Source organism: Mixophyes fleayi, chromosome 1 (genome assembly GCF_038048845.1).
Source record: "Mixophyes fleayi isolate aMixFle1 chromosome 1, aMixFle1.hap1, whole genome shotgun sequence".
Taxonomy (NCBI): Eukaryota; Metazoa; Chordata; class Amphibia; order Anura; family Limnodynastidae; genus Mixophyes; species Mixophyes fleayi.
Window position 1 is genome coordinate 556,713 of NC_134402.1, and position 24,557 is coordinate 581,269.

A 24,557-nucleotide genomic window follows, 5' to 3' on the forward strand; every position below is an offset into this window, starting at 1 on the left:
AACAGAACGTGCATTCCAAAGGGCACATTTAAAGGACTTTGGAAGAGACGGAGATAGGTGATGTGTTTGAGGTTTGTATTAGAGGAGTGTGAGGGACCTGGACTAGGTGATATATCACCAGCTAACAGAAGCAGAGAGAGAGAGAAAGATAGGTAAGAGGATTGTAAAGTGTGTGACCTTTCATTTTCTGGTGAGAGGATGAGGCTGTTCCTGTTAGTGATAATAAATAGGACAAAAGTTTATGAGTGTTAAGTAGAGGTGAGGGAAGTAATAAAGGGACAATGTGGACAGATATGTGTGTTGTAGAAAGGGTGAAGGATGATATAATCCTAAAGATAAAGCCATGAAAGGAGAGTAGTAAAAGCAATGTGTTAAAGACATAGTTGCCAACATTTTCAGCTTGTTTCCCGGGAGGTCCAGGGGGCAGGTGGGTGTGTGGGGGTGGGGCTCGAATAATCGCGCCACAATGACGCGTCCATGACGCCTATAAGCCCCGCCCCCTCCATTAACTTCTCCACAGCCTGTCGGGAATTGGGAGAATTTCCCTCTTTCCCGGGAGTCCGGGAGACTGACCCAGATTTCGTGAGTCTCCCAGATATTCCGGGAGAGTTGGCAAGTATGGTTAAACATTGTGATTTAAGAGTAAAAGCCACAGAGTTAAGAGAGTTAAAAGAAATACCTATTTGCAATGTTGGGTGTAGTTAGAGAAGTAGCAGAGTTGGGCTGCAGCAGATGTAGCTTATTCCTAGAAGTGTTCAGATGTTGTCCAATGTTTGTTGACCTGTGTTGTTTAACTGTACATTTCCAAACACTTTGTGAGAGAAACCCGCTTAAGCTGGGTACACACTACAGAAATTTCCACCAACTTTTTATGCCGAGTGATTTTACATGCGACCGATGGCCGGATCGCTCGGTCCATGGACTGCATACACACAGCCTTGTTTAGGACGATAAAGGGAAGAGCGGACGTCCCTTTAGCGACTTTTTACAGCCATGTTGTCATGAGCAATGACTAATTTCGTACTCACTGTTGTGGATCGGTCGGAAGTTTATACACACTACACAACGGAAACAAGATTGGAATGAAAATATTAAACGGTACGACCAACCAAATGAGGCGACAATCGTCCATTTGGGCAGACTTTCGACCATCGTGTCACTGCACACACTGACCCGACTTTTGAACGAGCGTTCGTATGTCGGCTGATTTAGCCGACTATTGGATGAAAACTGTGTAGTGTGTACCCAGCTTAAGAAAGAAAAATACCCTGTGGCAAAGTAACTGTCAACCAATAAAACCGACTGTATCGATAAGATTACAGAATGGTAAACCTTCATCACAGCATATTATAGGCTCCCCAGAGCTAGTTAGTGTAACCTCAGCTAGTAGTCTGCCTTGAGAACACTTGAAAGGAGAGGGCCTCATCTATATCTGTATTTGTGGTAATGTAGTGTTTCAGAAAGTTGTTAGTGGGTGCTAAGTCATTCCTTGTAAATTCAATCCAACATATATAATTATAGAGTGATTCCTGGTAGTTCTTTTACTTTGTAATAGTGAAAACGAAGAATCACAACTCTGGGTGTTTTGTCGGCTTCAGCCTGGGGGTTAAGGGCTTTGTGCACTATGTCAAGTTGAAGCTCATTGTTGCTTGTACCCAGTAAAATTTGGAGGAAATGGCAGTGGAGGCCTTGTGCCAGTGACTGGGCGTCTACAGATTCCTGTATAGATTTGATTCTTTAATGATTTCTGTGTCCGAGCACAGTGGTAAGTTCTCGACCCATTGCCTGTTTAAGTTCGTTAGTTCCATCTCTCTTTGCTTCTAGTGCATCTGTACCGATTCCCACAGCTGTAAGGTCATTTGTAAAATCCTCTAGAGCTCTACAAATTACTTTTTTGACCTCATGCATTAAGTTATGAATGATGGTGAAAGTTTCACCCTTTTAGGTGCGTCTTGTGAATCCTGAGACATCTGTTCCTCAGTAGGAGACTGTTCCTTACATAAACAAATTCTAGCCATTCAGGGTCATTTGAACGCTGTCCTGTCAGAACAAGCAGCCAAAGCACTTAAGTGGTTCCAACAGATTTGTATGTGGACCCTCTGCATAGACATAAATGGTTAGGACTTTGGATCATCGTAATTAAAAACTCCCAGGGGCTGGCTGGACAGGGGGCATCTGCCCGCGGGCCGGTCCCATAGTGTTATTTAGAGCACAAAGAAGTTGCATATTCTCTACCTACATTTCAAAACTAGCCAACCAAATGATATTAAACCATACTGGATGATTTATCCACATTTATCCACATCTAAAACATACACAGAAAATAATTCTACATATAATGTAATTAAAAAAAACATCAATCCACCATAAGTAATTTGAATAAACATCTGATCCAATGTTAATGACTGTAAAAGTTGAGATACCGATGGTGCACACGGTGTGAATACAGGACTCGGGAGTGTAGAGTCACTTAACAGCCAACTCTTCTCAGTTCTAGCTATCATTTGATAGAATGTACTAAATAAATGATAACTAGAATCTAATTGGTTGCTATAGGCAACATCTCCACTTCTCAAACCTGCAGGAAACTGGCAGCTTGATACATTTACCCCCCTGGAGTTCAGTGGTCTGTATAACAGGCAGAGATCAGCAGTTTCCACCCGCACCCTCCGTGATGTTATCCTTCCCCAGGCGTCGATCTCTTAGCTCATCCGGACTTGTAGATACCTTCCAGTTACCTGAGGAGATGTCTCCACGTCATCAATATAGGTAACAAATCTTACGTGTTTCTCCACTTAATCTATAGGTGGTTTCCTCATAGATGTAAAACTAACAGGGGGATCTCCTTCCTTAAATACCCATCTGGTCCAATAGGATCTCCCCATCAGTTAATCCCAGCTTGTTAAATCAATTACGTTTTAGTCTGTTAGATTGTGTTACTAGCACTAATTTATGGTAATAACGAATCCTTTCAGAGCCTGATTAGTTTCCCATAGTGCGATACCTTGGGCCCATAGCGGGATATCTTGGGCCCATAGCGGGATACCTTGGTCCCATAGCGGGATACCTTGGTCCCATAGCGGGATACCTTGGTCCCATAGCGGGATACCTTGGTCCCATAGCAGGATACCTTGGTCCGATAGCGGGATAACTTGGTCCCATAGCGGGATACCTTGGTCCCATAGCGGGATACCTTGGTCCCATAGCGGGATAACTTGGTCCCATAGCGGGATACCTTGGCTCCATAGCGGGATACCTTGGTCCCATAGCGGGATACCTTGGTCCCATAGCGGGATACCTTGGTCCCATAGCGGGATTCCTTGGTCCGATAGCGGGATAACTTGGTCCCATAGCGGGATACCTTGGTCAGATAGCGGGATACCTTGGGCCCATAGCGGGATACCTTGGTCCCATAGCGGGATAACTTGGTCCCATAGCGGGATACCTTGGCTCCATAGCGGGATACCTTGGCTCCATAGCGGGATACCTTGGTCCCATAGCGGGATACCTTGGCTCCATAGCGGGATACCTTGGTCCCATAGCGGGATACCTTGGTCCCATAGCGGGATACCTTGGTCCCATAGCGGGATAACTTGGTCCCATAGCGGGATACCTTGGTCCGATAGCGGGATACCTTGGGTCCATAGCGGGATACCTTGGTCCCATAGCGGGATACCTTGATCCCATAGCGGGATAACTTGGTCCCATATCGGGATACCTTGGCTCCATAGCGGGATACCTTGGTCCGATAGCGGGATACCTTGGTCCCATAGCGGGATAACTTGGGCCCATAGCGGGATAACTTGGGCCCTATAGCAGGATAACTTGGGCCCATAGTGGGATACCTTGGTCCGATAGCGGGATAACTTGGTCCCATAGCGGGATACCTTGGTCCCATAGCGGGATAACTTGGGCCCATAGCGGGATAACTTGGGCCCTATAGCAGGATAACTTGGGCCCATAGTGGGATACCTTGGTCCGATAGCGGGATAACTTGGTCCCATAGCGGGATACCTTGGGCCGGGGCACTGGGCTTCCTGCATTTATTTGCTTTAACAAATAAATGCAGGCTGGTAAGGCTTACCCCCCTGGGCTAATATTTGGCAGACAGCCCCCAAAAACTCGCCCGTCATCTTGTATTTCATCGCAGCAATATTGGAAACCAAATTTGGAAGTTCTACTCAGCGCTTTGTAATTTTCCAGACCCCACCCTTAGCCGGGGAAACATGTTGGGCCATCGATTCTTATCTTATCACTTATTATCTTCCTAAACTTTGTATCCTTATGCTGCTCCTGGCCCTGACAGCCTCCTGATACAGTATTGTAGACTAGAGCTTATCATGATCCCTAGCATGGTAAGAATCCAACAATATGTGCTAACCTATATTATTATTATTATTATTATATTATTATTATATCTCGTCTCAACACGGTTTTAAGATTTTCTCAAGATATTTAGTGAAGCAGCAAAGATTGATACTACGGCTCCATCCTGACTAGGTTGGTTTTGTCCAGGGTAGATAGATCCTTGATGATACCTGCCGGAAAATAGATTTAATGTCCTTCAAAAATAAGAATGAACAGCAATGCTCTTGTTCTGGATTTAGAGGCTGAAAAAGTATATGGTAGGGTTTAGTGGCCGCTCATAACAATATCTATGTATCTATCTATCTATCTATATGTCTATCTATCTATTTATCTCATATCTATCTGTCTGTCTATCTATCTATCTATATGTCTATCTATCTATTTATCTCATATCTATCTGTCTGTCTATCTATCTATCTATCTATCTATCTATCTCATATCTATCTATCTATCATCTCATATCTATCTATCTCATATCTATCTATCTATCTATCTATCTATCTATCTATCTATCTATTTATCTCATATCTATCTATCATCTCATATCTATCTATCTATCTATCTATCTATCTATCTATCTATCTCATATCTATCTATCTATCTCATATCTATCTATCTATCTATCTATCTATCTATCTATCTATATGTCTATCTATCTATTTATCTCATATCTATCTGTCTATCTGTCTGTCTATCTATCTATCTATCTATCTATCTATCTATCTATCTCATATCTATCTATCTATCTCATATCTATCTATCTCATATCTATCTATCTATCTATCTATCTATCTATCTATCTATCTATCTATCTATCTCATATCTATCTATCTATCTATATATCTCATATTTATCTATCTATCTATCTATCTCATATCTATCTATCTATCTATCTATCTATCTTTCTCATATCTATCTATCTATCTATCTATCTATCTATGTATCTATCTATCTATCTATCTATCTATCTATCTATCTATCTATCTATGTATCTATCTATGTATCTATCTATGTATCTATATATGTATCTATCTATCTATCTATCTATCTATGTATCTATCTATCTATCTATCTATCTATCTCTCACATATCTATATACAAACACTACAATCCCTAGGTCTTGAAGGCACTGTCCTATCCTGGTTCTCATCCTACCTATCTAATCGCTCTTTCAGTGTTAATTTCTCTGCATCCACCTCTGCTCCGCTTCCTTTATCAGTTGGAGACCACAAGGCTCAGTCCTAGGTCCTCTGCTGTTCTCTATCTACACTACTTCTCTTGGAAAACTAATAAGCTCCTTTGGATTTCAGTATCATCTCTATGCGGATGATACCCAAATCTATCTATCCTCTCCTGATCTTTCACCATCTGTGTTGTCTCGCGTGTTAAGTGCGTAATGTCGCTAACCAATAACGATTGTCGAATCTCGATTTGTGTTTCCAACGCACAAAGATTTATTCTCAAAAAGTAGCAGTAGATATTCAAGCGAAAATTATAATAAGTACAGCCGTTACTTATCGCAGGCGCTCTGGATCCAGTGTACAGTCATACAATCCTGAAGTCTGGGGATGAGATGTCTGAACACTAGATGTGAAGCTGCTGTTTATATGCACACAGAAATACAGTAATACAATGCAGATGGTATAGCTTGCTTCTATTGGTCCAGGTTTCAGTAAGGTCCAAGGGGTTGTCAATCATTGGCTAGTTCAACCTAAAGAATCCAAAGGAGGGGGTTATCTCCTCAGGGGGTATGCTCCAATCTTCCCGCCAAGATTCCTTAGTCTTAAATAGTTCATAATTCCCTATCATTTATAACTTGTGTATGCACTCTGCGAGTCCTTCGCAGAGTGGCCCGGACAGTTGCAAATGTTAAGAGGAGTATTATGATACCACACTTGATATGATTCCTTCAACCTGTACCATATGTTTTACTGATATGCATATAACTTATGATATTACACATAAATACTACTATATTTTGACATAAATGACTATGTGTTGCAACTACCATTAATGTGTACTATTTTACAAGTGTGCGTGTGTGTGCGAATGAATGTAAAAGACTAAATACTGTTGTTGCCACGTGTTGCAGCTGCGTACGCCCTTATACGCCGTAGCGTGCCCTTTTACGCCGTAGCGTGCCGTACGCATCTTTTCAGACAAAGACAACCAAGTTTGCTCGATTTGAATTGAAATGACTTTATCCAATATGCTGACTTCGACACGCATTACTGACTGTCTTTCTGCCACTTCATCTTGAATGTCCTCTCGCCAACTCACACTCAATCTTTCAAAAAAGGAATTAATAATATTCCCAATAGAAGCTTACTGTCTGACATTTCTATTTCTTTGACAACATGACCTTAAATCCCACCCCACAAGCTCACTGCCTAGGTGTAATCCTTGACTCACAACTATCCCTTGTTCCCCACATTGATTCTATATTTATATCATGTTGCATTCATCTAAAAAAAACATTTCCAGAATACGTACATGCAAAATCTCTCTGCAAAATCTTTAATTCACTCATCATCTCCCACATCGACTATTGCAATTCCCTCCTTACTGGTCTTCCCCAAATCAGACTCTTATCCTGGCTAGACTGATTTTCCTTGAAAATTGTTCTTCCTATGCTGAGCCACTCTGTCATTTTATACATTGATTTTCAACAAATCCAATATAAAATTCTTCTACTCACCTACAAGGCCATCAACAAAACTGCACCAACATATCCTCACTTGTCTCAAAATATCTCCCAACTCAACACCTCCGTCCTGCACAAGATCTGTGTCTCTCATCCACTATCATTATATCTTCCCTTTCCCCATTAGATGATTTGCATCTCTGTCCATCGCTGCAGAGTTTTATAGCACCTTACAAGTAAACGATGATGAGGATGATATATATATAGATGACAGGGTGAGATTAGGACACATTTCTCATTGGATTGTGTTCTCATTCTGCTGCAGTGTCGGAGTTCCGGGTCACAGTACAAAGAACAGAAGCTGCAGAGCGTTGCTCTTTGCGAGGTTCTTACTTACTGAGAGCTGAAGCTGATTGTCTTATACTGAAAGATCCCAACACAAAAGACACCCTGTACTCCTGGCCATACAAACTACTGCGGAGATATGGAAGAGACAAGGTGAGTGTATGTGGGGTTATATGAGCAGTGGATTAGATGGATAGAAGGACAACGTAAGTGTATGTGGGGATATATGAGTAGTGGATTAGGTGGATAGAAGGACAAGGTGAGTGTATGTGGGGTTATATGAGTAGTGGATTAGATGGATAGAAGGAAAGGTGAGTGTATGTGGGGTTATATGAGTAGTGGATTAGGTGGATAGAAGGACAAGGTAAGTGTATGTGGGTTATATGAGCAGTGGATTAGGTGGATAGAAGGTCAAGGTGAGTGTATGTGGGGTTATATGAGTAGTGGATTAGATGGATAGAAGGAAAGGTGAGTGTATGTGGGTTATATGAGTAGTGGATTAGGTGGATAGAAGGACAAGGTGAGTGTATGTGGGTTATATGAGTAGTGGATTAGGTGGATAGAAGGACAAGGTGAGTGTATGTGGGGTTATGTGAGTAGTGGATTAGGTGGATAGAAGGACAAGGTAAGTGTATGTGGGTTATATGAGTAGTGGATTAGGTGGATAGAAGGACAAGGTGAGTGTATGTGGGTTATATGAGTAGTGGATTAGGTGGATAGAAGGACAAGGTGAGTGTATGTGGGGTTATGTGAGTAGTGGATTAGGTGGATAGAAGGACAAGGTAAGTGTATGTGGGTTATATGAGCAGTGGATTAGATGGATAGAAGGACAACGTGAGTGTATGTGGGGATATATGAGTAGTGGATTAGATGGATAGAAGGACAAGGTGAGTGTATGTGGGTTATATGAGTAGTGGATTAGGTGGATAGAAGGACAAGGTGAGTGTATGTGGGTTATATGAGTAGTGGATTAGGTGACTAGAAGGACAAGGTGAGTGTATGTGGGTTATATGAGTAGTGGATTAGGTGGATAGAAGGACAAGGTGAGTGTATGTGGGTTATATGAGTAGTGGATTAGGTGGATAGAAGGACAAGGTGAGTGTATGTGGGGTTATGTGAGTAGTGGATTAGGTGGATAGAAGGACAAGGTGAGTGTATGTGGGTTATATGAGTAGTGGATTAGGTGGATAGAAGGACAAGGTGAGTGTATGTGGGTTATATGAGTAGTGGATTAGGTGGATAGAAGGACAAGGTAAGTGTATGTGGGTTATATGAGTAGTGGATTAAGTGGATAGAAGGACAAGGTGAGTGTATGTGGGTTATATGAGTAGTGGATTAGGTGGATAGAAGGACAAGGTGAGTGTATGTGGGTTATATGAGTAGTGGATTAGGTGGATAGAAGGACAAGGTGAGTGTATGTGGGTTATATGAGTAGTGGATTAGATGGATAGAAGGACAAGGTGAGTGTATGTGGGTTATATGAGTAGTGGATTAGGTGGATAGAAGGACAAGGTGAGTGTATGTGGGTTATATGAGTAGTGGATTAGATGGATAGAAGGACAAGGTGAGTGTATGTGGGTTATATGAGTAGTGGATTAGGTGACTAGAAGGACAAGGTGAGTGTATGTGGGTTATATGAGTAGTGGATTAGATGGATAGAAGGACAAGGTGAGTGTATGTGGGTTATATGAGTAGTGGATTAGGTGGATAGAAGGACAAGGTGAGTGTATGTGGGGTTATATGAGTAGTGGATTAGATGGATAGAAGGACAAGGTGAGTGTATGTGGGTTATATGAGTAGTGGATTAGGTGAATAGAAGGACAAGGTGAGTGTATGTGGGTTATATGAGTAGTGGATTAGGTGACTAGAAGGACAAGGTGAGTGTATGTGGGTTATATGAGTAGTGGATTAGGTGGATAGAGTACAAGGTGAGTGTATGTGGGTTACATGAGTAGTGGATTAGGGGGATAGAAGGACAAGGTGAGTGTATGTGGGGTTATATGAGCAGTGGATTAGGTGGATAGAAGGACAAGGTGAGTGTATGTGGGTTATATGAGTAGTGGATTAGGGGGATAGAAGGACAAGGTGAGTGTATGTGGGTTATATGAGTAGTGGATCAGGTGGATAGAAGGACAAGGTGAGTGTATGTGGGTTATATGAGTAGTGGATTAGGTGGATAGAAGGACAAGGTGAGTGTATGTGGGTTATATGAGTAGTGGATTAGGTGGATAGAAGGACAAGGTGAGTGTATGTGAAGTTATGTGAGTAGTGGATTAGGTGGATAGAAGGACAAGGTGAGTGTATGTGGGTTATATGAGTAGTGGATTAGATGGATAGAAGGACAAGGTGAGTGTATGTGGGGTTATATGAGTAGTGGATTAGGTGGATAGAAGGACAAGGTAAGTGTATGTGGGTTATATGAGTAGTGGATTAGGTGGATAGAAGGACAAGGTGAGTGTATGTGGGGTTATATGAGTAGTGGATTAGGTGGATAGAAAGACAAGGTGAGTGTATGTGGGGTTATATGAGTAGTGGATTAGGTGGATAGAAGGACAAGGTGAGTGTATGTGGGTTATATGAGTAGTGGATTAGATGGATAGAAGGACAAGGTGAGTGTATGTGGGTTATATGAGTAGTGGATTAGATGGATAGAAGGACAAGGTGAGTGTATGTGGGTTATATGAGTAGTGGATTAGATGGATAGAAGGACAAGGTGAGTGTATGTGGGTTATATGAGTAGTGGATTAGGTGGATAGAAGGACAAGGTGAGTGTATGTGGGTTATATGAGTAGTGGTTTAGGTGGATAGAAGGACAAGGTGAGTGTATGTGGGTTATATGAGTAGTGGATTAGGTGGATAGAAGGACAAGGTGAGTGTATGTGGGTTATATGAGTAGTGGATTAGGTGGATAGAAGGACAAGGTGAGTGTATGTGGGTTATATAAGTAGTGGATTAGATGGATAGAAGGACAAGGTGAGTGTATGTGGGTTATATGAGTAGTGGATTAGGTGGATAGAAGGACAAGGTGAGTGTATGTGGGTTATATGAGTAGTGGATTAGGTGGATAGAAGGACAAGGTGAGTGTATGTGGGTTATATGAGTAGTGGATTAGGTGGATAGAAGGACAAGGTGAGTGTATGTGGGTTATATGAGTAGTGGATTAGATGGATAGAAAGACAAGGTGAGTGTATGTGGGTTATATGAGTAGTGGATTAGGTGGATAGAAGGACAAGGTGAGTGTATGTGGGGTTATATGAGTAGTGGATTAGGTGCATAGAAAGACAATGTGAGTGTATGTGGGTTATATGAGTAGTGGATTAGGTGGATAGAAGGACAAGGTGAGTGTATGTGGGTTATATGAGTAGTGGATTAGATGGATAGAAAGACAAGGTGAGTGTATGTGGGTTATATGAGTAGTGGATTAGGTGGATAGAAGGACAAGGTGAGTGTATGTGGGGTTATATGAGTAGTGGATTAGGTGGATAGAAAGACAAGGTGAGTGTATGTGGGTTATATGAGTAGTGGATTAGGTGGATAGAAGAACAAGGTGAGTGTATGTGGGTTATATGAGTAGTGGTTTAGGTGGATAGAAGGACAAGGTGAGTGTATGTGGGTTATATGAGTAGTGGATTAGGTGGATAGAAGGACAAGGTGAGTGTATGTGGGTTATATGAGTAGTGGATTAGGTGGATAGAAGGACAAGGTGAGTGTATGTGGGTTATATGAGTAGTGGATTAGATGGATAGAAGGACAAGGTGAGTGTATGTGGGTTATATGAGTAGTGGATTAGGTGAATAGAAGGACAAGGTGAGTGTATGTGGGTTATATGAGTAGTGGATTAGGTGGATAGAAGGACAAGGTGAGTGTATGTGGGTTATATGAGTAATGGATTAGGTGGATAGAAGGACAAGGTGAGTGTATGTGGGTTATATGAGTAGTGGATTAGATGGATAGAAAGACAAGGTGAGTGTATGTGGGTTATATGAGTAGTGGATTAGGTGGATAGAAGGACAAGGTGAGTGTATGTGGGGTTATATGAGTAGTGGATTAGGTGCATAGAAAGACAATGTGAGTGTATGTGGGTTATATGAGTAGTGGATTAGGTGGATAGAAGGACAAGGTGAGTGTATGTGGGTTATATGAGTAGTGGATTAGATGGATAGAAAGACAAGGTGAGTGTATGTGGGTTATATGAGTAGTGGATTAGGTGGATAGAAGGATAAGGTGAGTGTATGTGGGGTTATATGAGTAGTGGATTAGGTGCATAGAAAGACAATGTGAGTGTATGTGGGTTATATGAGTAGTGGATTAGGTGGATAGAAGGACAAGGAGAGTGTATGTGGGTAATATAAGTAGTGGATTAGGTGGATAGAAGGACAAGGAGAGTGTATGTGGGTTATATGAGTAGTGGATTAGGTGGATAGAAGGACAAGGTGAGTGTATGTGGGTAATATGAGCAGTGGATTAGATAGATAGAAGGACAAGGTGAGTGTATGTGGGGTTTTATGAGCAGTGGATTACATTGATAGAAGGACAAGGTGAGTGTATGTGGGTTATATGAGTAGTGGATTAGGTGGATAGAAGGACAAGGTGAGTGTATGTGGGGTTATATGAGTAGTGGATTAGGTGGATAGAAGGACAAGGTTTGTGTATGTGGGTTATATGAGTAGTGGATTAGGTGGATAGAAGGACAAGGTGAGTGTATGTGGGTTATATGAGTAGTGGATTAGATGGATAAAAGGACAAAGTGAGTGTATTTGGGTAATATGAGTAGTGGATTAGGTGGATAGAAGGACAAAGTGAGTGTATGTGGGTTATATGAGTAGTGGATTAGGTGGATACAAGGACAAGGTGAGTGTATGTGGGTTATATGAGCAGTGGATTAGGTTGATACAAGGACAAGGTGAGTGTATGTGGGTTATATGAGTAGTGGATTAGGTGGATAGAAGGACAAAGTGAGTGTATTTGGGTAATATGAGTAGTGGATTAGGTGGATAGAAGGACAAAGTGAGTGTATGTGGGTTATATGAGTAGTGGATTAGGTGGATAGAAGGACAAGGTGAGTGTTTGTGGGTTATATGAGCAGTGGATTAGGTGGATAGAAGGACAAGGTGAGTGTATGTGGGTTATATGAGTTGTGGATTAGGTGGATAGAAGGACAAGGTGAGTGTATGTGGGTTATATGAATAGTGCATTAGGTGGATAGAAGGACAAGATGAGTGTATGTGGGTTATATGAGCAGTGGATTAGGTGGATAGAAGGACAAGGTGAGTGTATGTGGATTATATGAGTAGTGGATTAGGTGGATACAAGGACAAGGTGAGTGTATGTGGGTTATATGAGCAGTGGATTAGGTTGATACAAGGACAAGGTGAGTGTATGTGGGTTATATGAGCAGTGGATTAGGGCGATAGAAGGACAAGGTGAGTGTATGTGGGTTATAGGAGTAGTGGATTAGGGGGATAGAAGGACAAGATGAGTGTATGTGGGTTATATGAGCAGTGGATTAGGTGGATAGAAGGACAAGGTGAGTGTATGTGGGTTATATGAGCAGTGGATTAGGGCGATAGAAGGACAAGGTGAGTGTATGTGGGTTATATGAGTAGTGGATTAGGGGGATAGAAGGACAAGATGAGTGTATGTGGGTTATATGAGTAGTGGATTAGGGGGATAGAAGGACAAGGTGAGTGTATGTGGGTTATATGAGTAGTGGATTAGGGGGATAGAAGGACAAGGTGAGTGTATGTAGGTTATATGAGCAGTAGATTAGATCGATAGAAGCACAAGGTGAGTGTATGTGGGTTATATGAGCAGTGGATTAGGTGGATACAAGGACAAGGTGAGTGTATGTGGGTTATATGAGCAGTGGATTAGGGCGATAGAAGGACAAGGTGAGTGTATGTGGGTTATATGAGTAGTGGATTAGATGGATAGAAGGACAAGGTGAGTGTATGTGGGTTATATGAGTAGTGGATTAGGTGGATAGAAGGACAAGGTGAGTGTATGTGGGGTTATGTGAGTAGTGGATTAGGTGGATAGAAGGACAAGGTAAGTGTATGTGGGTTATATGAGTAGTGGATTAGGTGGATAGAAGAACAAGGTGAGTGTATGTGGGTTATATGAGTAGTGGATTAGATGGATAGAAGGACAAGGTGAGTGTATGTGGGGTTATATGAGTAGTGGATTAGGTGGATAGAAGGACAAGGTGAGTGTATGTGGGTTATATGAGTAGTGGATTAGGTGGATAGAAAGACAAGGTGAGTGTATGTGGGTTATATGAGTAGTGGATTAGGTGGATAGAAAGACAAGGTGAGTGTATGTGGGTTATATGAGTAGTGGATTAGGTGGATAGAAGGACAAGGTGAGTGTATGTGGGGTTATATGAGTAGTGGATTAGGTGGATAGAAGGAAAGGTGAGTGTATGTGGGGTTATATGAGCAGTGGATTACATTGATAGAAGGACAAGGGGAGTGTATGTGGGTTATATGAGTAGTGGATTAGATGGATAGAAGGACAAGATGAGTGTATGTTGGTTATATGAGTAGTGGATTAGGTGGATAGAAGGACAAGGTGAGTGTATGTGGGGTTATATGAGTAGTGGATTAGGTGACTAGAAGGACAAGGTGAGTGTATGTGGGTTATATGAGTAGTGGATTAGGTGACTAGAAGGACAAGGTGAGTGTATGTGGGTTATATGAGTAGTGGATTAGGTGGATAGAAGGACAAGGTGAGTGTATGTGGGTTATATGAGTAGTGGATTAGGTGGATAGAAGGACAAGGTGAGTGTATGTGGGGTTATGTGAGTAGTGGATTAGGTGGATAGAAGGACAAGGTAAGTGTATGTGGGTTATATGAGTAGTGGATTAGGTGGATAGAAGGACAAGGTGAGTGTATGTGGGTTATATGAGTAGTGGATTAGGTGGATAGAAGGACAAGGTGAGTGTATGTGGGTTATATGAGTAGTGGATTAGGTGGATAGAAGGACAAGGTGAGTGTATGTGGGTTATATGAGTAGTGGATTAGGTGGATAGAAGGACAAGGTGAGTGTATGTGGGTTATATGAGTAGTGGATTAGGTGGATAGAAGGACAAGGTGAGTGTATGTGGGTTATATGAGTAGTGGATTAGGTGACTAGAAGGACAAGGTGAGTGTATGTGGGTTATATGAGTAGTGGATTAGGTGGATAGAGTACAAGGTGAGTGTATGTGGGTTACATGAGTAGTGGATTAGGGGGATAGAAGGACAAGGTGAGTGTATGTGGGTTATATGAGTAGTGGATTAGATGGATAGAAAGACAAGGTGAGTGTATGTGGGTTATATGAGTAGTGGATTAGGTGGATAGAAGGACAAGGTGAGTGTATGTGGGTTATATGAGTAGTGGGTTAGATGGATAGAAGGACAAGGTGAGTGTAGTGGGTAATATGAGCAGTGGATTAGATAGATAGAAGGACAAGGTGAGTGTATGTGGGGTTTTATGAGCAGTGGATTACATTGATAGAAGGACAAGGTGAGTGTATGTGGGTTATATGAGTAGTGGATTAGGTGGATAGAAGGACAAGGTGAGTGTATGTGGGGTTATATGAGTAGTGGATTAGGTGGATAGAAGGACAAGGTTTGTGTATGTGGGTTATATGAGTAGTGGATTAGGTGGATAGAAGGACAAGGTGAGTGTATGTGGGTTATATGAGTAGTGGATTAGATGGATAAAAGGACAAAGTGAGTGTATTTGGGTAATATGAGTAGTGGATTAGGTGGATAGAAGGACAAAGTGAGTGTATGTGGGTTATATGAGTAGTGGATTAGGTGGATAGAAGGACAAGGTGAGTGTTTGTGGGTTATATGAGCAGTGGATTAGGTGGATAGAAGGACAAGGTGAGTGTATGTGGGTTATATGAGTAGTGGATTAGGTAGATAGAAGGACAAAGTGAGTGTATTTGGGTAATATGAGTAGTGGATTAGGTGGATAGAAGGACAAAGTGAGTGTATGTGGGTTATATGAGTAGTGGATTAGGTGGATAGAAGGACAAGGTGAGTGTTTGTGGGTTATATGAGCAGTGGATTAGGTGGATAGAAGGACAAGGTGAGTGTATGTGGGTTATATGAGTTGTGGATTAGGTGGATAGAAGGACAAGGTGAGTGTATGTGGGTTATATGAGTAGTGCATTAGGTGGATAGAAGGACAAGATGAGTGTATGTGGGTTATATGAGCAGTGGATTAGGTGGATAGAAGGACAAGGTGAGTGTATGTGGATTATATGAGTAGTGGATTAGGTGGATACAAGGACAAGGTGAGTGTATGTGGGTTATATGAGCAGTGGATTAGGTTGATACAAGGACAAGGTGAGTGTATGTGGGTTATATGAGCAGTGGATTAGGGCGATAGAAGGACAAGGTGAGTGTATGTGGGTTATAGGAGTAGTGGATTAGGGGGATAGAAGGACAAGATGAGTGTATGTGGGTTATATGAGCAGTGGATTAGGTGGATAGAAGGACAAGGTGAGTGTCTGTGGGTTATATGAGCAGTGGATTAGGGCGATAGAAGGACAAGGTGAGTGTATGTGGGTTATATGAGTAGTGGATTAGGGGGATAGAAGGACAAGATGAGTGTATGTGGGTTATATGAGTAGTGGATTAGGGGGATAGAAGGACAAGGTGAGTGTATGTGGGTTATATGAGTAGTGGATTAGGGGGATAGAAGGACAAGGTGAGTGTATGTAGGTTATATGAGTAGTGGATTAGATGGATAGAAGGACAAGGTGAGTGTATGTAGGTTATATGAGCAGTAGATTAGATCGATAGAAGCACAAGGTGAGTGTATGTGGGTTATATGAGCAGTGGATTAGGTGGATACAAGGACAAGGTGAGTGTATGTGGGTTATATGAGCAGTGGATTAGGGCGATAGAAGGACAAGGTGAGTGTATGTGGGTTATATGAGTAGTAGATTAGATGGATAGAAGGACAAGGTGAGTGTATGTGGGTTATATGAGTAGTGGATTAGGTGGATAGAAGGACAAGGTGAGTGTATGTGGGGTTATGTGAGTAGTGGATTAGGTGGATAGAAGGACAAGGTAAGTGTATGTGGGTTATATGAGTAGTGGATTAGGTGGATAGAAGGACAAGGTGAGTGTATGTGGGTTATATGAGTAGTGGATTAGATGGATAGAAGGACAAGGTGAGTGTATGTGGGGTTATATGAGTAGTGGATTAGGTGGATAGAAGGACAAGGTGAGTGTATGTGGGTTATATGAGTAGTGGATTAGGTGGATAGAAAGACAAGGTGAGTGTATGTGGGTTATATGAGTAGTGGATTAGGTGGATAGAAAGACAAGGTGAGTGTATGTGGGTTATATGAGTAGTGGATTAGGTGGATAGAAGGACAAGGTGAGTGTATGTTGGGTTATATGAGCAGTGGATTAGATAGATAGAAGGACAAGGTGAGTGTATGTGGGGTTATATGAGCAGTGGATTACATTGATAGAAGGACAAGGTGAGTGTATGTGGGTTATATGAGTAGTGGATTAGGTGGATAGAAAGACAAGGTGAGTGTATGTGGGTTATATGAGTAGTGGATTAGGTGGATAGAAGGACAAGGTAAGTGTATGTGGGTTATATGAGTAGTGGATTAGGTGGATAGAAGGACAAGGTTAGTGTACGTGGGGTTATATGAGTAGTGGATTAGGTGGATAGAAGGACAAGGTTAGTGTACGTGGGGTTATATGAGTAGTGGATTAGGTGGATAGAAGGACAAGGTGAGTGTATGTGGGTTATATGAGTAGTGGATTAGGTGGATAGAAGGACAAGGTGAGTGTATGTGGGTTATATAAGCAGTTGATTAGGTGGATAGAAGGACAAGGTGAGTGTATGTGGATTATACGAGTAGTGGATTAGGTGGATAGAAGGACAAGGTAAGTGTATGTGGGTTATATGAGTAGTGGATTAGGTGGATAGAAGGACAAGGTGAGTGTATGTGGGTTATATGAGTAGTGGATTAGGTGGATAGAAGGACAAGGTGAGTGTATGTGGGTTATATGAGCAGTGGATTAGGTGGATAGAAGGACAAGGTGAGTGTATGTGGGTTATACGAGTAGTGGATTAGGTGGATAGAAGGACAAGGTTTGTGTATGTGGGTTATATGAGTAGTGGATTAGGTGGATAGAAGGACAAGGTGAGTGTATGTGGGTTATATGAGTAGTGGATTAGATGGATAGAAGGACAAGGTGAGTGTATGTGGGTTATATGAGTAGTGGATTAGATGGATAAAAGGACAAAGTGAGTGTATTTGGGTAATATGAGTAGTGGATTAGGTGGATAGAAGGACAAAGTGAGTGTATGTGGGTTATATGAGTAGTGGATTAGATGGATAGAAGGACAAGGTGAGTGTTTGTGGGTTATATGAGCAGTGGATTAGGTGGATAGAAGGACAAGGTGAGTGTATGTGGGTTATATGAGTTGTGGATTAGGTGGATAGAAGGACAAGGTGAGTGTATGTGGGTTATATGAGTAGTGCATTAGGTGGATAGAAGGACAAGATGAGTGTATGTGGGTTATATGAGCAGTGGATTAGGTGGATAGAAGGACAAGGTGAGTGTATGTGGATTATATGAGTAGTGGATTAGGTGGATACAAGGACAAGGTGAGTGTATGTGGGTTATATGAGCAGTGGATTAGGTTGATACAAGGACAAGGTGAGTGTATGTGGGTTATATGAGCAGTGGATTAGGGCGATAGAAGGACAAGGTGAGTGTATGTGGGTTATAGGAGTAGTGGATTAGGGGGATAGAAGGACAAGATGAGTGTATGTGGGTTATATGAGCAGTGGATTAGGTGGATAGAAGGACAAGGTGAGTGTATGTGGGTTATATGAGCAGTGGATTAGGGCGATAGAAGGACAAGGTGAGTGTATGTGGGTTATATGAGTAGTGGATTAGGGGGATAGAAGGACAAGATGAGTGTATGTGGGTTATATGAGTAGTGGATTAGGGGGATAGAAGGACAAGGTGAGTGTATGTGGGTTATATGAGTAGTGGATTAGGGGGATAGAAGGACAAGGTGAGTGTATGTAGGTTATATGAGTAGTGGATTAGATGGATAGAAGGACAAGGTGAGTGTATGTGGGTTATATGAGTAGTGGATTAGATGGATAGAAGGACAAGGTGAGTGTATGTAGGTTATATGAGCAGTAGATTAGATCGATAGAAGCACAAGGTGAGTGTATGTGGGTTATATGAGCAGTGGATTAGGTGGATACAAGGACAAGGTGAGTGTATGTGGGTTATATGAGCAGTGGATTAGGGCGATAGAAGGACAAGGTGAGTGTATGTGGGTTATATGAGCAGTGGATTACATTGATAGAAGGACAAGGTGAGTGTATGTGGGTTATATGAGTAGTGGATTAGATGGATAGAAGGAGAAGTTGGAGTAAGATGAGCACTTTTCTTTATTTATCTGAGTAATGGAGGATGAGGATAAAATGACAGACTGGGTTGAATTGTAAGAAATTAGTGTGTAAAGTGTGTCTGGCTATGTGAATAATGGCGGGTGGGTAAAAATATAATAGGAAAGGAACTGGTATATAATTTGGGTAACATGAGACATGGGGGTAAATATATCAAGGTCCGATTTGGCAGCGTGTTAACCTGCGATTTTAGTTCCAAACTCATCAAATGTATCAAGCTGCGATTTTTACCCTGAACTTCAAAATCGCTGGTCATCTCTGGCGATTTGCAGCGATTTCAAACACTCCCGTGTTTGGCAAACTCTCCTGTGTTGTAGCAGCGTGTTGTAAACACATCACTGTCACACTGCCTGTCATACAGCTGCCGGAGCTTCGGCAACTGTAAAAACTGTAAAGAATAGATTAAAGTAAAAAAAAAAAAAAATGTGGGGTTCCCCCTCTATTCATGCTTAACCCTAGTGCTGCCTGACTACTGCTGGTTCCGTGAAAATCGGGGAAAAATTTGGCGTGGGGTCCCCCGATTTTCACTTAACCAGCACTAGGCAAACCAGCCGGGGTTGGCGGCACTATAGCAGGGGAACACGCAGCAGGGGTCCCCCTGCCATAATGACTAACCAACCCCAGGCTGTTCAGCGCTGGGCGGGATTCCCTAGGGATAGGGGTCTGCTGAAAAAAACGAGCGGGCCCCCCCTATAGACACCCAGCCCAGTGCTGATAGCACTTGGGCTCTTCCTACACCCCTGGGCGGTGGGTGTAGGCTAATAACACCAATAAATGTTTTTAAAAAAAAAAACAGACGCCATTTCGTTTTGTGGAACTACAAGTCCCAGCCAGCTAGGTTACCCAAAATATTGTGGCCATGCTGCTACTTGTATAACTACAAGCACCAGCATACCCACGGCAGCCAGGGCATGTTGGCACTTGGAGAACCACAAGTGCCAACATGCCCTGACATCCATGGCTGGCTGGGACCTGTAGTTCCACAAAGCAAAATGTTAAATAAACCACCACTCCCTCATTACATCCACTAACATTTAATAAAAATAATAAACCCACAATAAATACAGTAAACACCCACATTGATACCACATATTTTTATTAAAAATAAAAAATTCCCTGATACTCACCAATGAAGTTTTCTCCTTTTGTCAGCATCTTTCAATCCAAAAATGGCTGTAAACCTAGTCCAAAATAAATTTGTATCCAAAGTCCGGCTTGCCCCAGTCCCAAAGTTATTTATACTTCCAAATGTCCTGGCTTGTAATCTGTTCAATTCTTCACCCAGAGGGTGCCTATTGTTGATAGAAGTCTTCAGTTCTTCGCCCAGGCTGGTTTGCCTAGTGCTGATTAAGTGAAAATCGGGGGGACCCCATGCAAAATGTTTCCCAGATTTTCACGGAACCAGCAGTAGTCAGGCAGCACTAGGGTTAAGCATGAATAGAGGGGGGACCCCACGCTTTTTTTTTTAACTTTAATCTATTCTTTACAGTTTTAACACTGACAGGCAGTGTAACACTGATGTGTTTATACAACACGCTGCTAGCAAGCAGCGTGTTGTATCTGGCGTGTTTGAATTCAAACTCTCCTGAGTTTGCTTAATCGCAGCTTCATACATTTCAGACTTGTATAGTTGCAGTGTCAAACAGTCGGGAGTTTGATCTCTGGCGATTTTGCAAATAGCGATTTTGACAGAAGCACAACTCTGGCGATTTTGCATGAAATCTCTGCTTCATACATCTGCGAGTTTCAACTCTCCCAAGAAAATCGCTGATTTTGCAAAATCCTTGATACATTTACCCCCATGCTGTCTGTGGTTATTTGAGCCCTGGATGCATTGATGCTGTCAGAGTAATGGGGGATAGCAGGATGAGAGATAGCGGGATGGAATACCTGGGGGGGGGGGGGGGGGTATAAGATATTAGTGAGTATCGAGTGAATATGTGTTATCAGCAGGATGAGAGATAATGGGGATGAAATTAGTGTAAGATAATTGAGTGTGTGGATTTGTCTAAATAATTGGAGACAGAGTTATAAAGACTGGTAGGAATCTTGTGTAATATGCGAGCATGGGGGTTTACGTAATAATAAATGAATGTGGAATGGTAATAAAAGACATTGTTTGAAATGAGTATAACGGAATCAGTGACTGATTATAATAATGGCCGAGGAGATAGTGATATTACATAAAATAGAATGACACATAGTGAGACAGTAAACAGAGAAATGAAAGGTCGTTGGAATATTTATAGAATACGGTCATGTGACATGAAACAATGGAAAGTTATACACTGGAATAGGGCTAATATTGGAAACAATAGGCATTAAATATGAGTGAGGGTACTTAATGTAAAAACCTTTGTGAATGGGAAAGAGTTACAATTGCTTTTTAGCCATCTCTTGCTAGGTAGCAGAAAGAACTGTTAATAGGGTAGGGAGAGAACTATATATGAGAGATTGTCAGATGGATGATATGGAAGATAGAACGAGATTTTCTGCTGTTCTCCCATTCTCTCATTTTATGTCTGAATCATTGCATCTTACTATGTACTCCCAATGCTCAGGGTACCTAATATCACTTTTACATTGTCAGGTCATGTTTTCTTTTGAAGCTGGCAGAAGATGTTCCTCAGGTCCTGGCAATTTTACATTTGAGACATCTCAAGGTCATGAGATTTTCCAGAAAGTGGAGTCTTCCATTCGTGCTCAGCAAGGTCCAGAAAACCGGTTAAGTTGCCCCACTCTGGACACAGATTCTTCCCCAGACAACACCTCACTGGGCTCAGACCCTGGTGGATATGAAGTCCAGGCAATAAGTGGAGTAGCTAAGAAAGATACAGATGATAAGTCACTTAAAAGTAGAGTTCTTCCCAACCTCCCACTTGTTAAACCTGCTCAGCCCCAGCACCTTCTTGACTCTCCTTCCCTTAGTGCACTGCCTGGGAAATCCAACACTCCACCTCGCTCTCCAGTTGCCCATTCTTTAAGCCATACAGAGCATCTCGGCGTTTATTCAGAACCTAAGGATTCTGTCAAGGGTTTAAAACCTCGTTTTGATCCACTGTATTCTGATCCTGTGGACAGTGTGGCTAGAAAAGATATGAGGTCAAATAATGATATGAATGTGGCATCTCCCCTTTATTCAGATCTCTATGAAAAGGTCGGCTATGACGTAGTGGGAGGTAGTGTCTCTTCAAAAGCATTGGTTGTTTCTACCTTTCCTCAAGGATGTGAGGAGCACATCTATGATGAGCCAGAGGGGATATCACAAACTGCTGGGGCTCCTCAGCTATACTCAGAAGTACATATGGAAGCTGCTGCCTGGAGAAAGCAGCCTAATGATGAGAAGCTTGGCTATGAATACTCATACAACCCAAACACAGATGATTACTCTGTACCAAACTTCCAGGTTCCACGTAGTCAACCCCGTAGCAAAACAGGTCCCAAACCTGTTCCAGCTCCAAAGCCTCAAGCAAAGCTTATACCAAAACCTCCAGTGAATGATGGGGACCCTGATAAGATACCAGTACACTCTCATGTCACCCAGTCAAACAGCAATAATAACAACGGCAACATAGAAGCAATATATAGTCAGGTGATAAAACCAGGAATGGTAAACGTCATGGAAGCTAAATCAAAATCTAAACCACCCTTACCACTGTCAGCTAAACCACAGCTTGTACCACCTCTGCAGCCAACAGCCAAACCATCACCTGCATCATCACTGCCTAAGTCAACTAAACTGCAACCATCGCCAGCTCTGCCACAGCCAAACAAACCACATCCCTCACTGCCTCTACCTGCCAAACCTCAGACTGGGCAAGTCCAATCCTTGCTTGTGACTCCTTATCCAGACACAGAGACCTGTGCTTCATCACCATCAGTTTCAAAGACTGATCTGTCTCCACTGGTTATAGAAAAAGGGGTTTGTGTTGATGAAAAACATCTATCATTGATCTATGAGGATTTGGGTGTTTTGTGAATGGACCATTCCAGCCTATGTTTCTGTGAATGTGGATCTATTCTTTGGGCCTGATTCAGAGTTAGACGTGCGCCCATTTTGTAGCGTATCTTTGGGAGCGTTTCACTGCACGTGCTCTGGATGTAAACATATGCATCTGCGGCTATTCAAATCTGAAACTTTTTGCCAGTTACGACCCCGTACGCCTGAAGAGGTGTGACGGGCAGGGAAGGAACGTTCCAATGTAGGTGGTCAGGGGCAGGTGTAAGTAGCAGATGATGATGATGACAAACTTCAGAAATAGCGAACAGCTTGTTATTAGAGGTTTGAAAATGATTCGCAGATGCTTATTGAGACTTTAGTAGCCATACATTAGGATTTGCCAAGCATGTCGTAACATTTAAAATAAAAGATTTTTGTATGTTCACAAGTTGGACATAAGTTTATGAGGGTGTCTGCTGTCAAGTGAACGCATCTGCTCATTCAGACCCGGACGCAACTTCTACTCAGAGTATGGTGTACATGGACATACACATGCACATACACATGTACATACACATGGACATGCACATACACATGCACATACACATGTACATACACATGTACATACACATACACATACACATGGACATACACATGTACATACACATGCACATACACATGGACATACACATGGACATGCACATACACATGTACGTACATACACATGCACATACACATGGACATACACATGCACATACACATGGACATACACATGGACATACACATACACATGGACATGCACATACACATGTACATACACATACACATGGACATACACATGGACATACACATACACATGGACATGCACATACACATGTACATACACATGGACATACACATGGACATACACATGGACATGCACATACACATGCACATACACATGGACATACACATGCACATGGACATGCACATACACATGTACGTACATACACATGCACATACACATGGACATACACATACACATACACATGGACATACACATGCACATGGACATACACATACACATGGACATGCACATACACATGCACACACAAATGGACATACACATGTACATACACATACACATGGACATACACATGCACACACAAATGGACATACACATGGACATACACATGGACATACACATGCACATACACATGTACATACACACACAAATGGACATACACATGTACATACACATACACATGGACATACACATGCACACACTGCACACACACATGTGTGCAGGTTATGCCTATGCTTGCCTTCCACTCTCAATCAGGCCCTTGTGTCCATCCTACATGTGGAACTCAGCCAGGGGTGGACTTAGAATTTTTTTAGGGGGGAGATTCGAGCCCCTCCAATTTTTTTCCTACTAGAAGCATGGGGCTGCCAGCGGCAGCTCACTATACTGATGTCCCCGTCGGCTGACATGTAAGCAGATAATGCAGCTCTGCGGCAGCGGGCGGATAGGATTCTCTGCTAGGGAGGGGCTACTGCCCCGATTGCCCCCCCCCCCATGGATCCGCCACTGAACTCAGCTCCTCTGTCCAGCTCTTCTGAGAATCGAGATCCTATCCTCCTTCCTGCTCTGAGGTCAGATCCTCTACCCTCACTATTCAACATAATGGTCATACCAAGATAACACACATTGTTTATTGAATTATGTATATTAATTGATGAACAGAGATAATGGAGATAATGGGCCTGATTCATTAAGGAAAGTAGAGCAAAAAATTAGTACATTTTCTCCTGGACAAAACCA

General features: G+C 42.2%; 1 protein-coding gene across 1 annotated transcript in view; it reads left to right on the forward strand.

Annotated features, from left to right (window-relative positions):
* The window catches only part of DOK1 (docking protein 1), a 57,772-nt gene extending 34,555 nt beyond the window's left edge, over positions 1-23,217 (forward strand). Inside the window, exons 4-5 of the mRNA XM_075178304.1 lie at positions 7,338-7,510; positions 21,404-23,217. Coding sequence (XP_075034405.1) covers positions 7,338-7,510; positions 21,404-22,792 — 1,562 coding nt within the window. The 3' untranslated portion in view covers positions 22,793-23,217. The remainder of the gene's footprint in view (positions 1-7,337; positions 7,511-21,403) is intronic.
* The last annotated feature ends 1,340 nt before the right edge of the window (positions 23,218-24,557 follow it).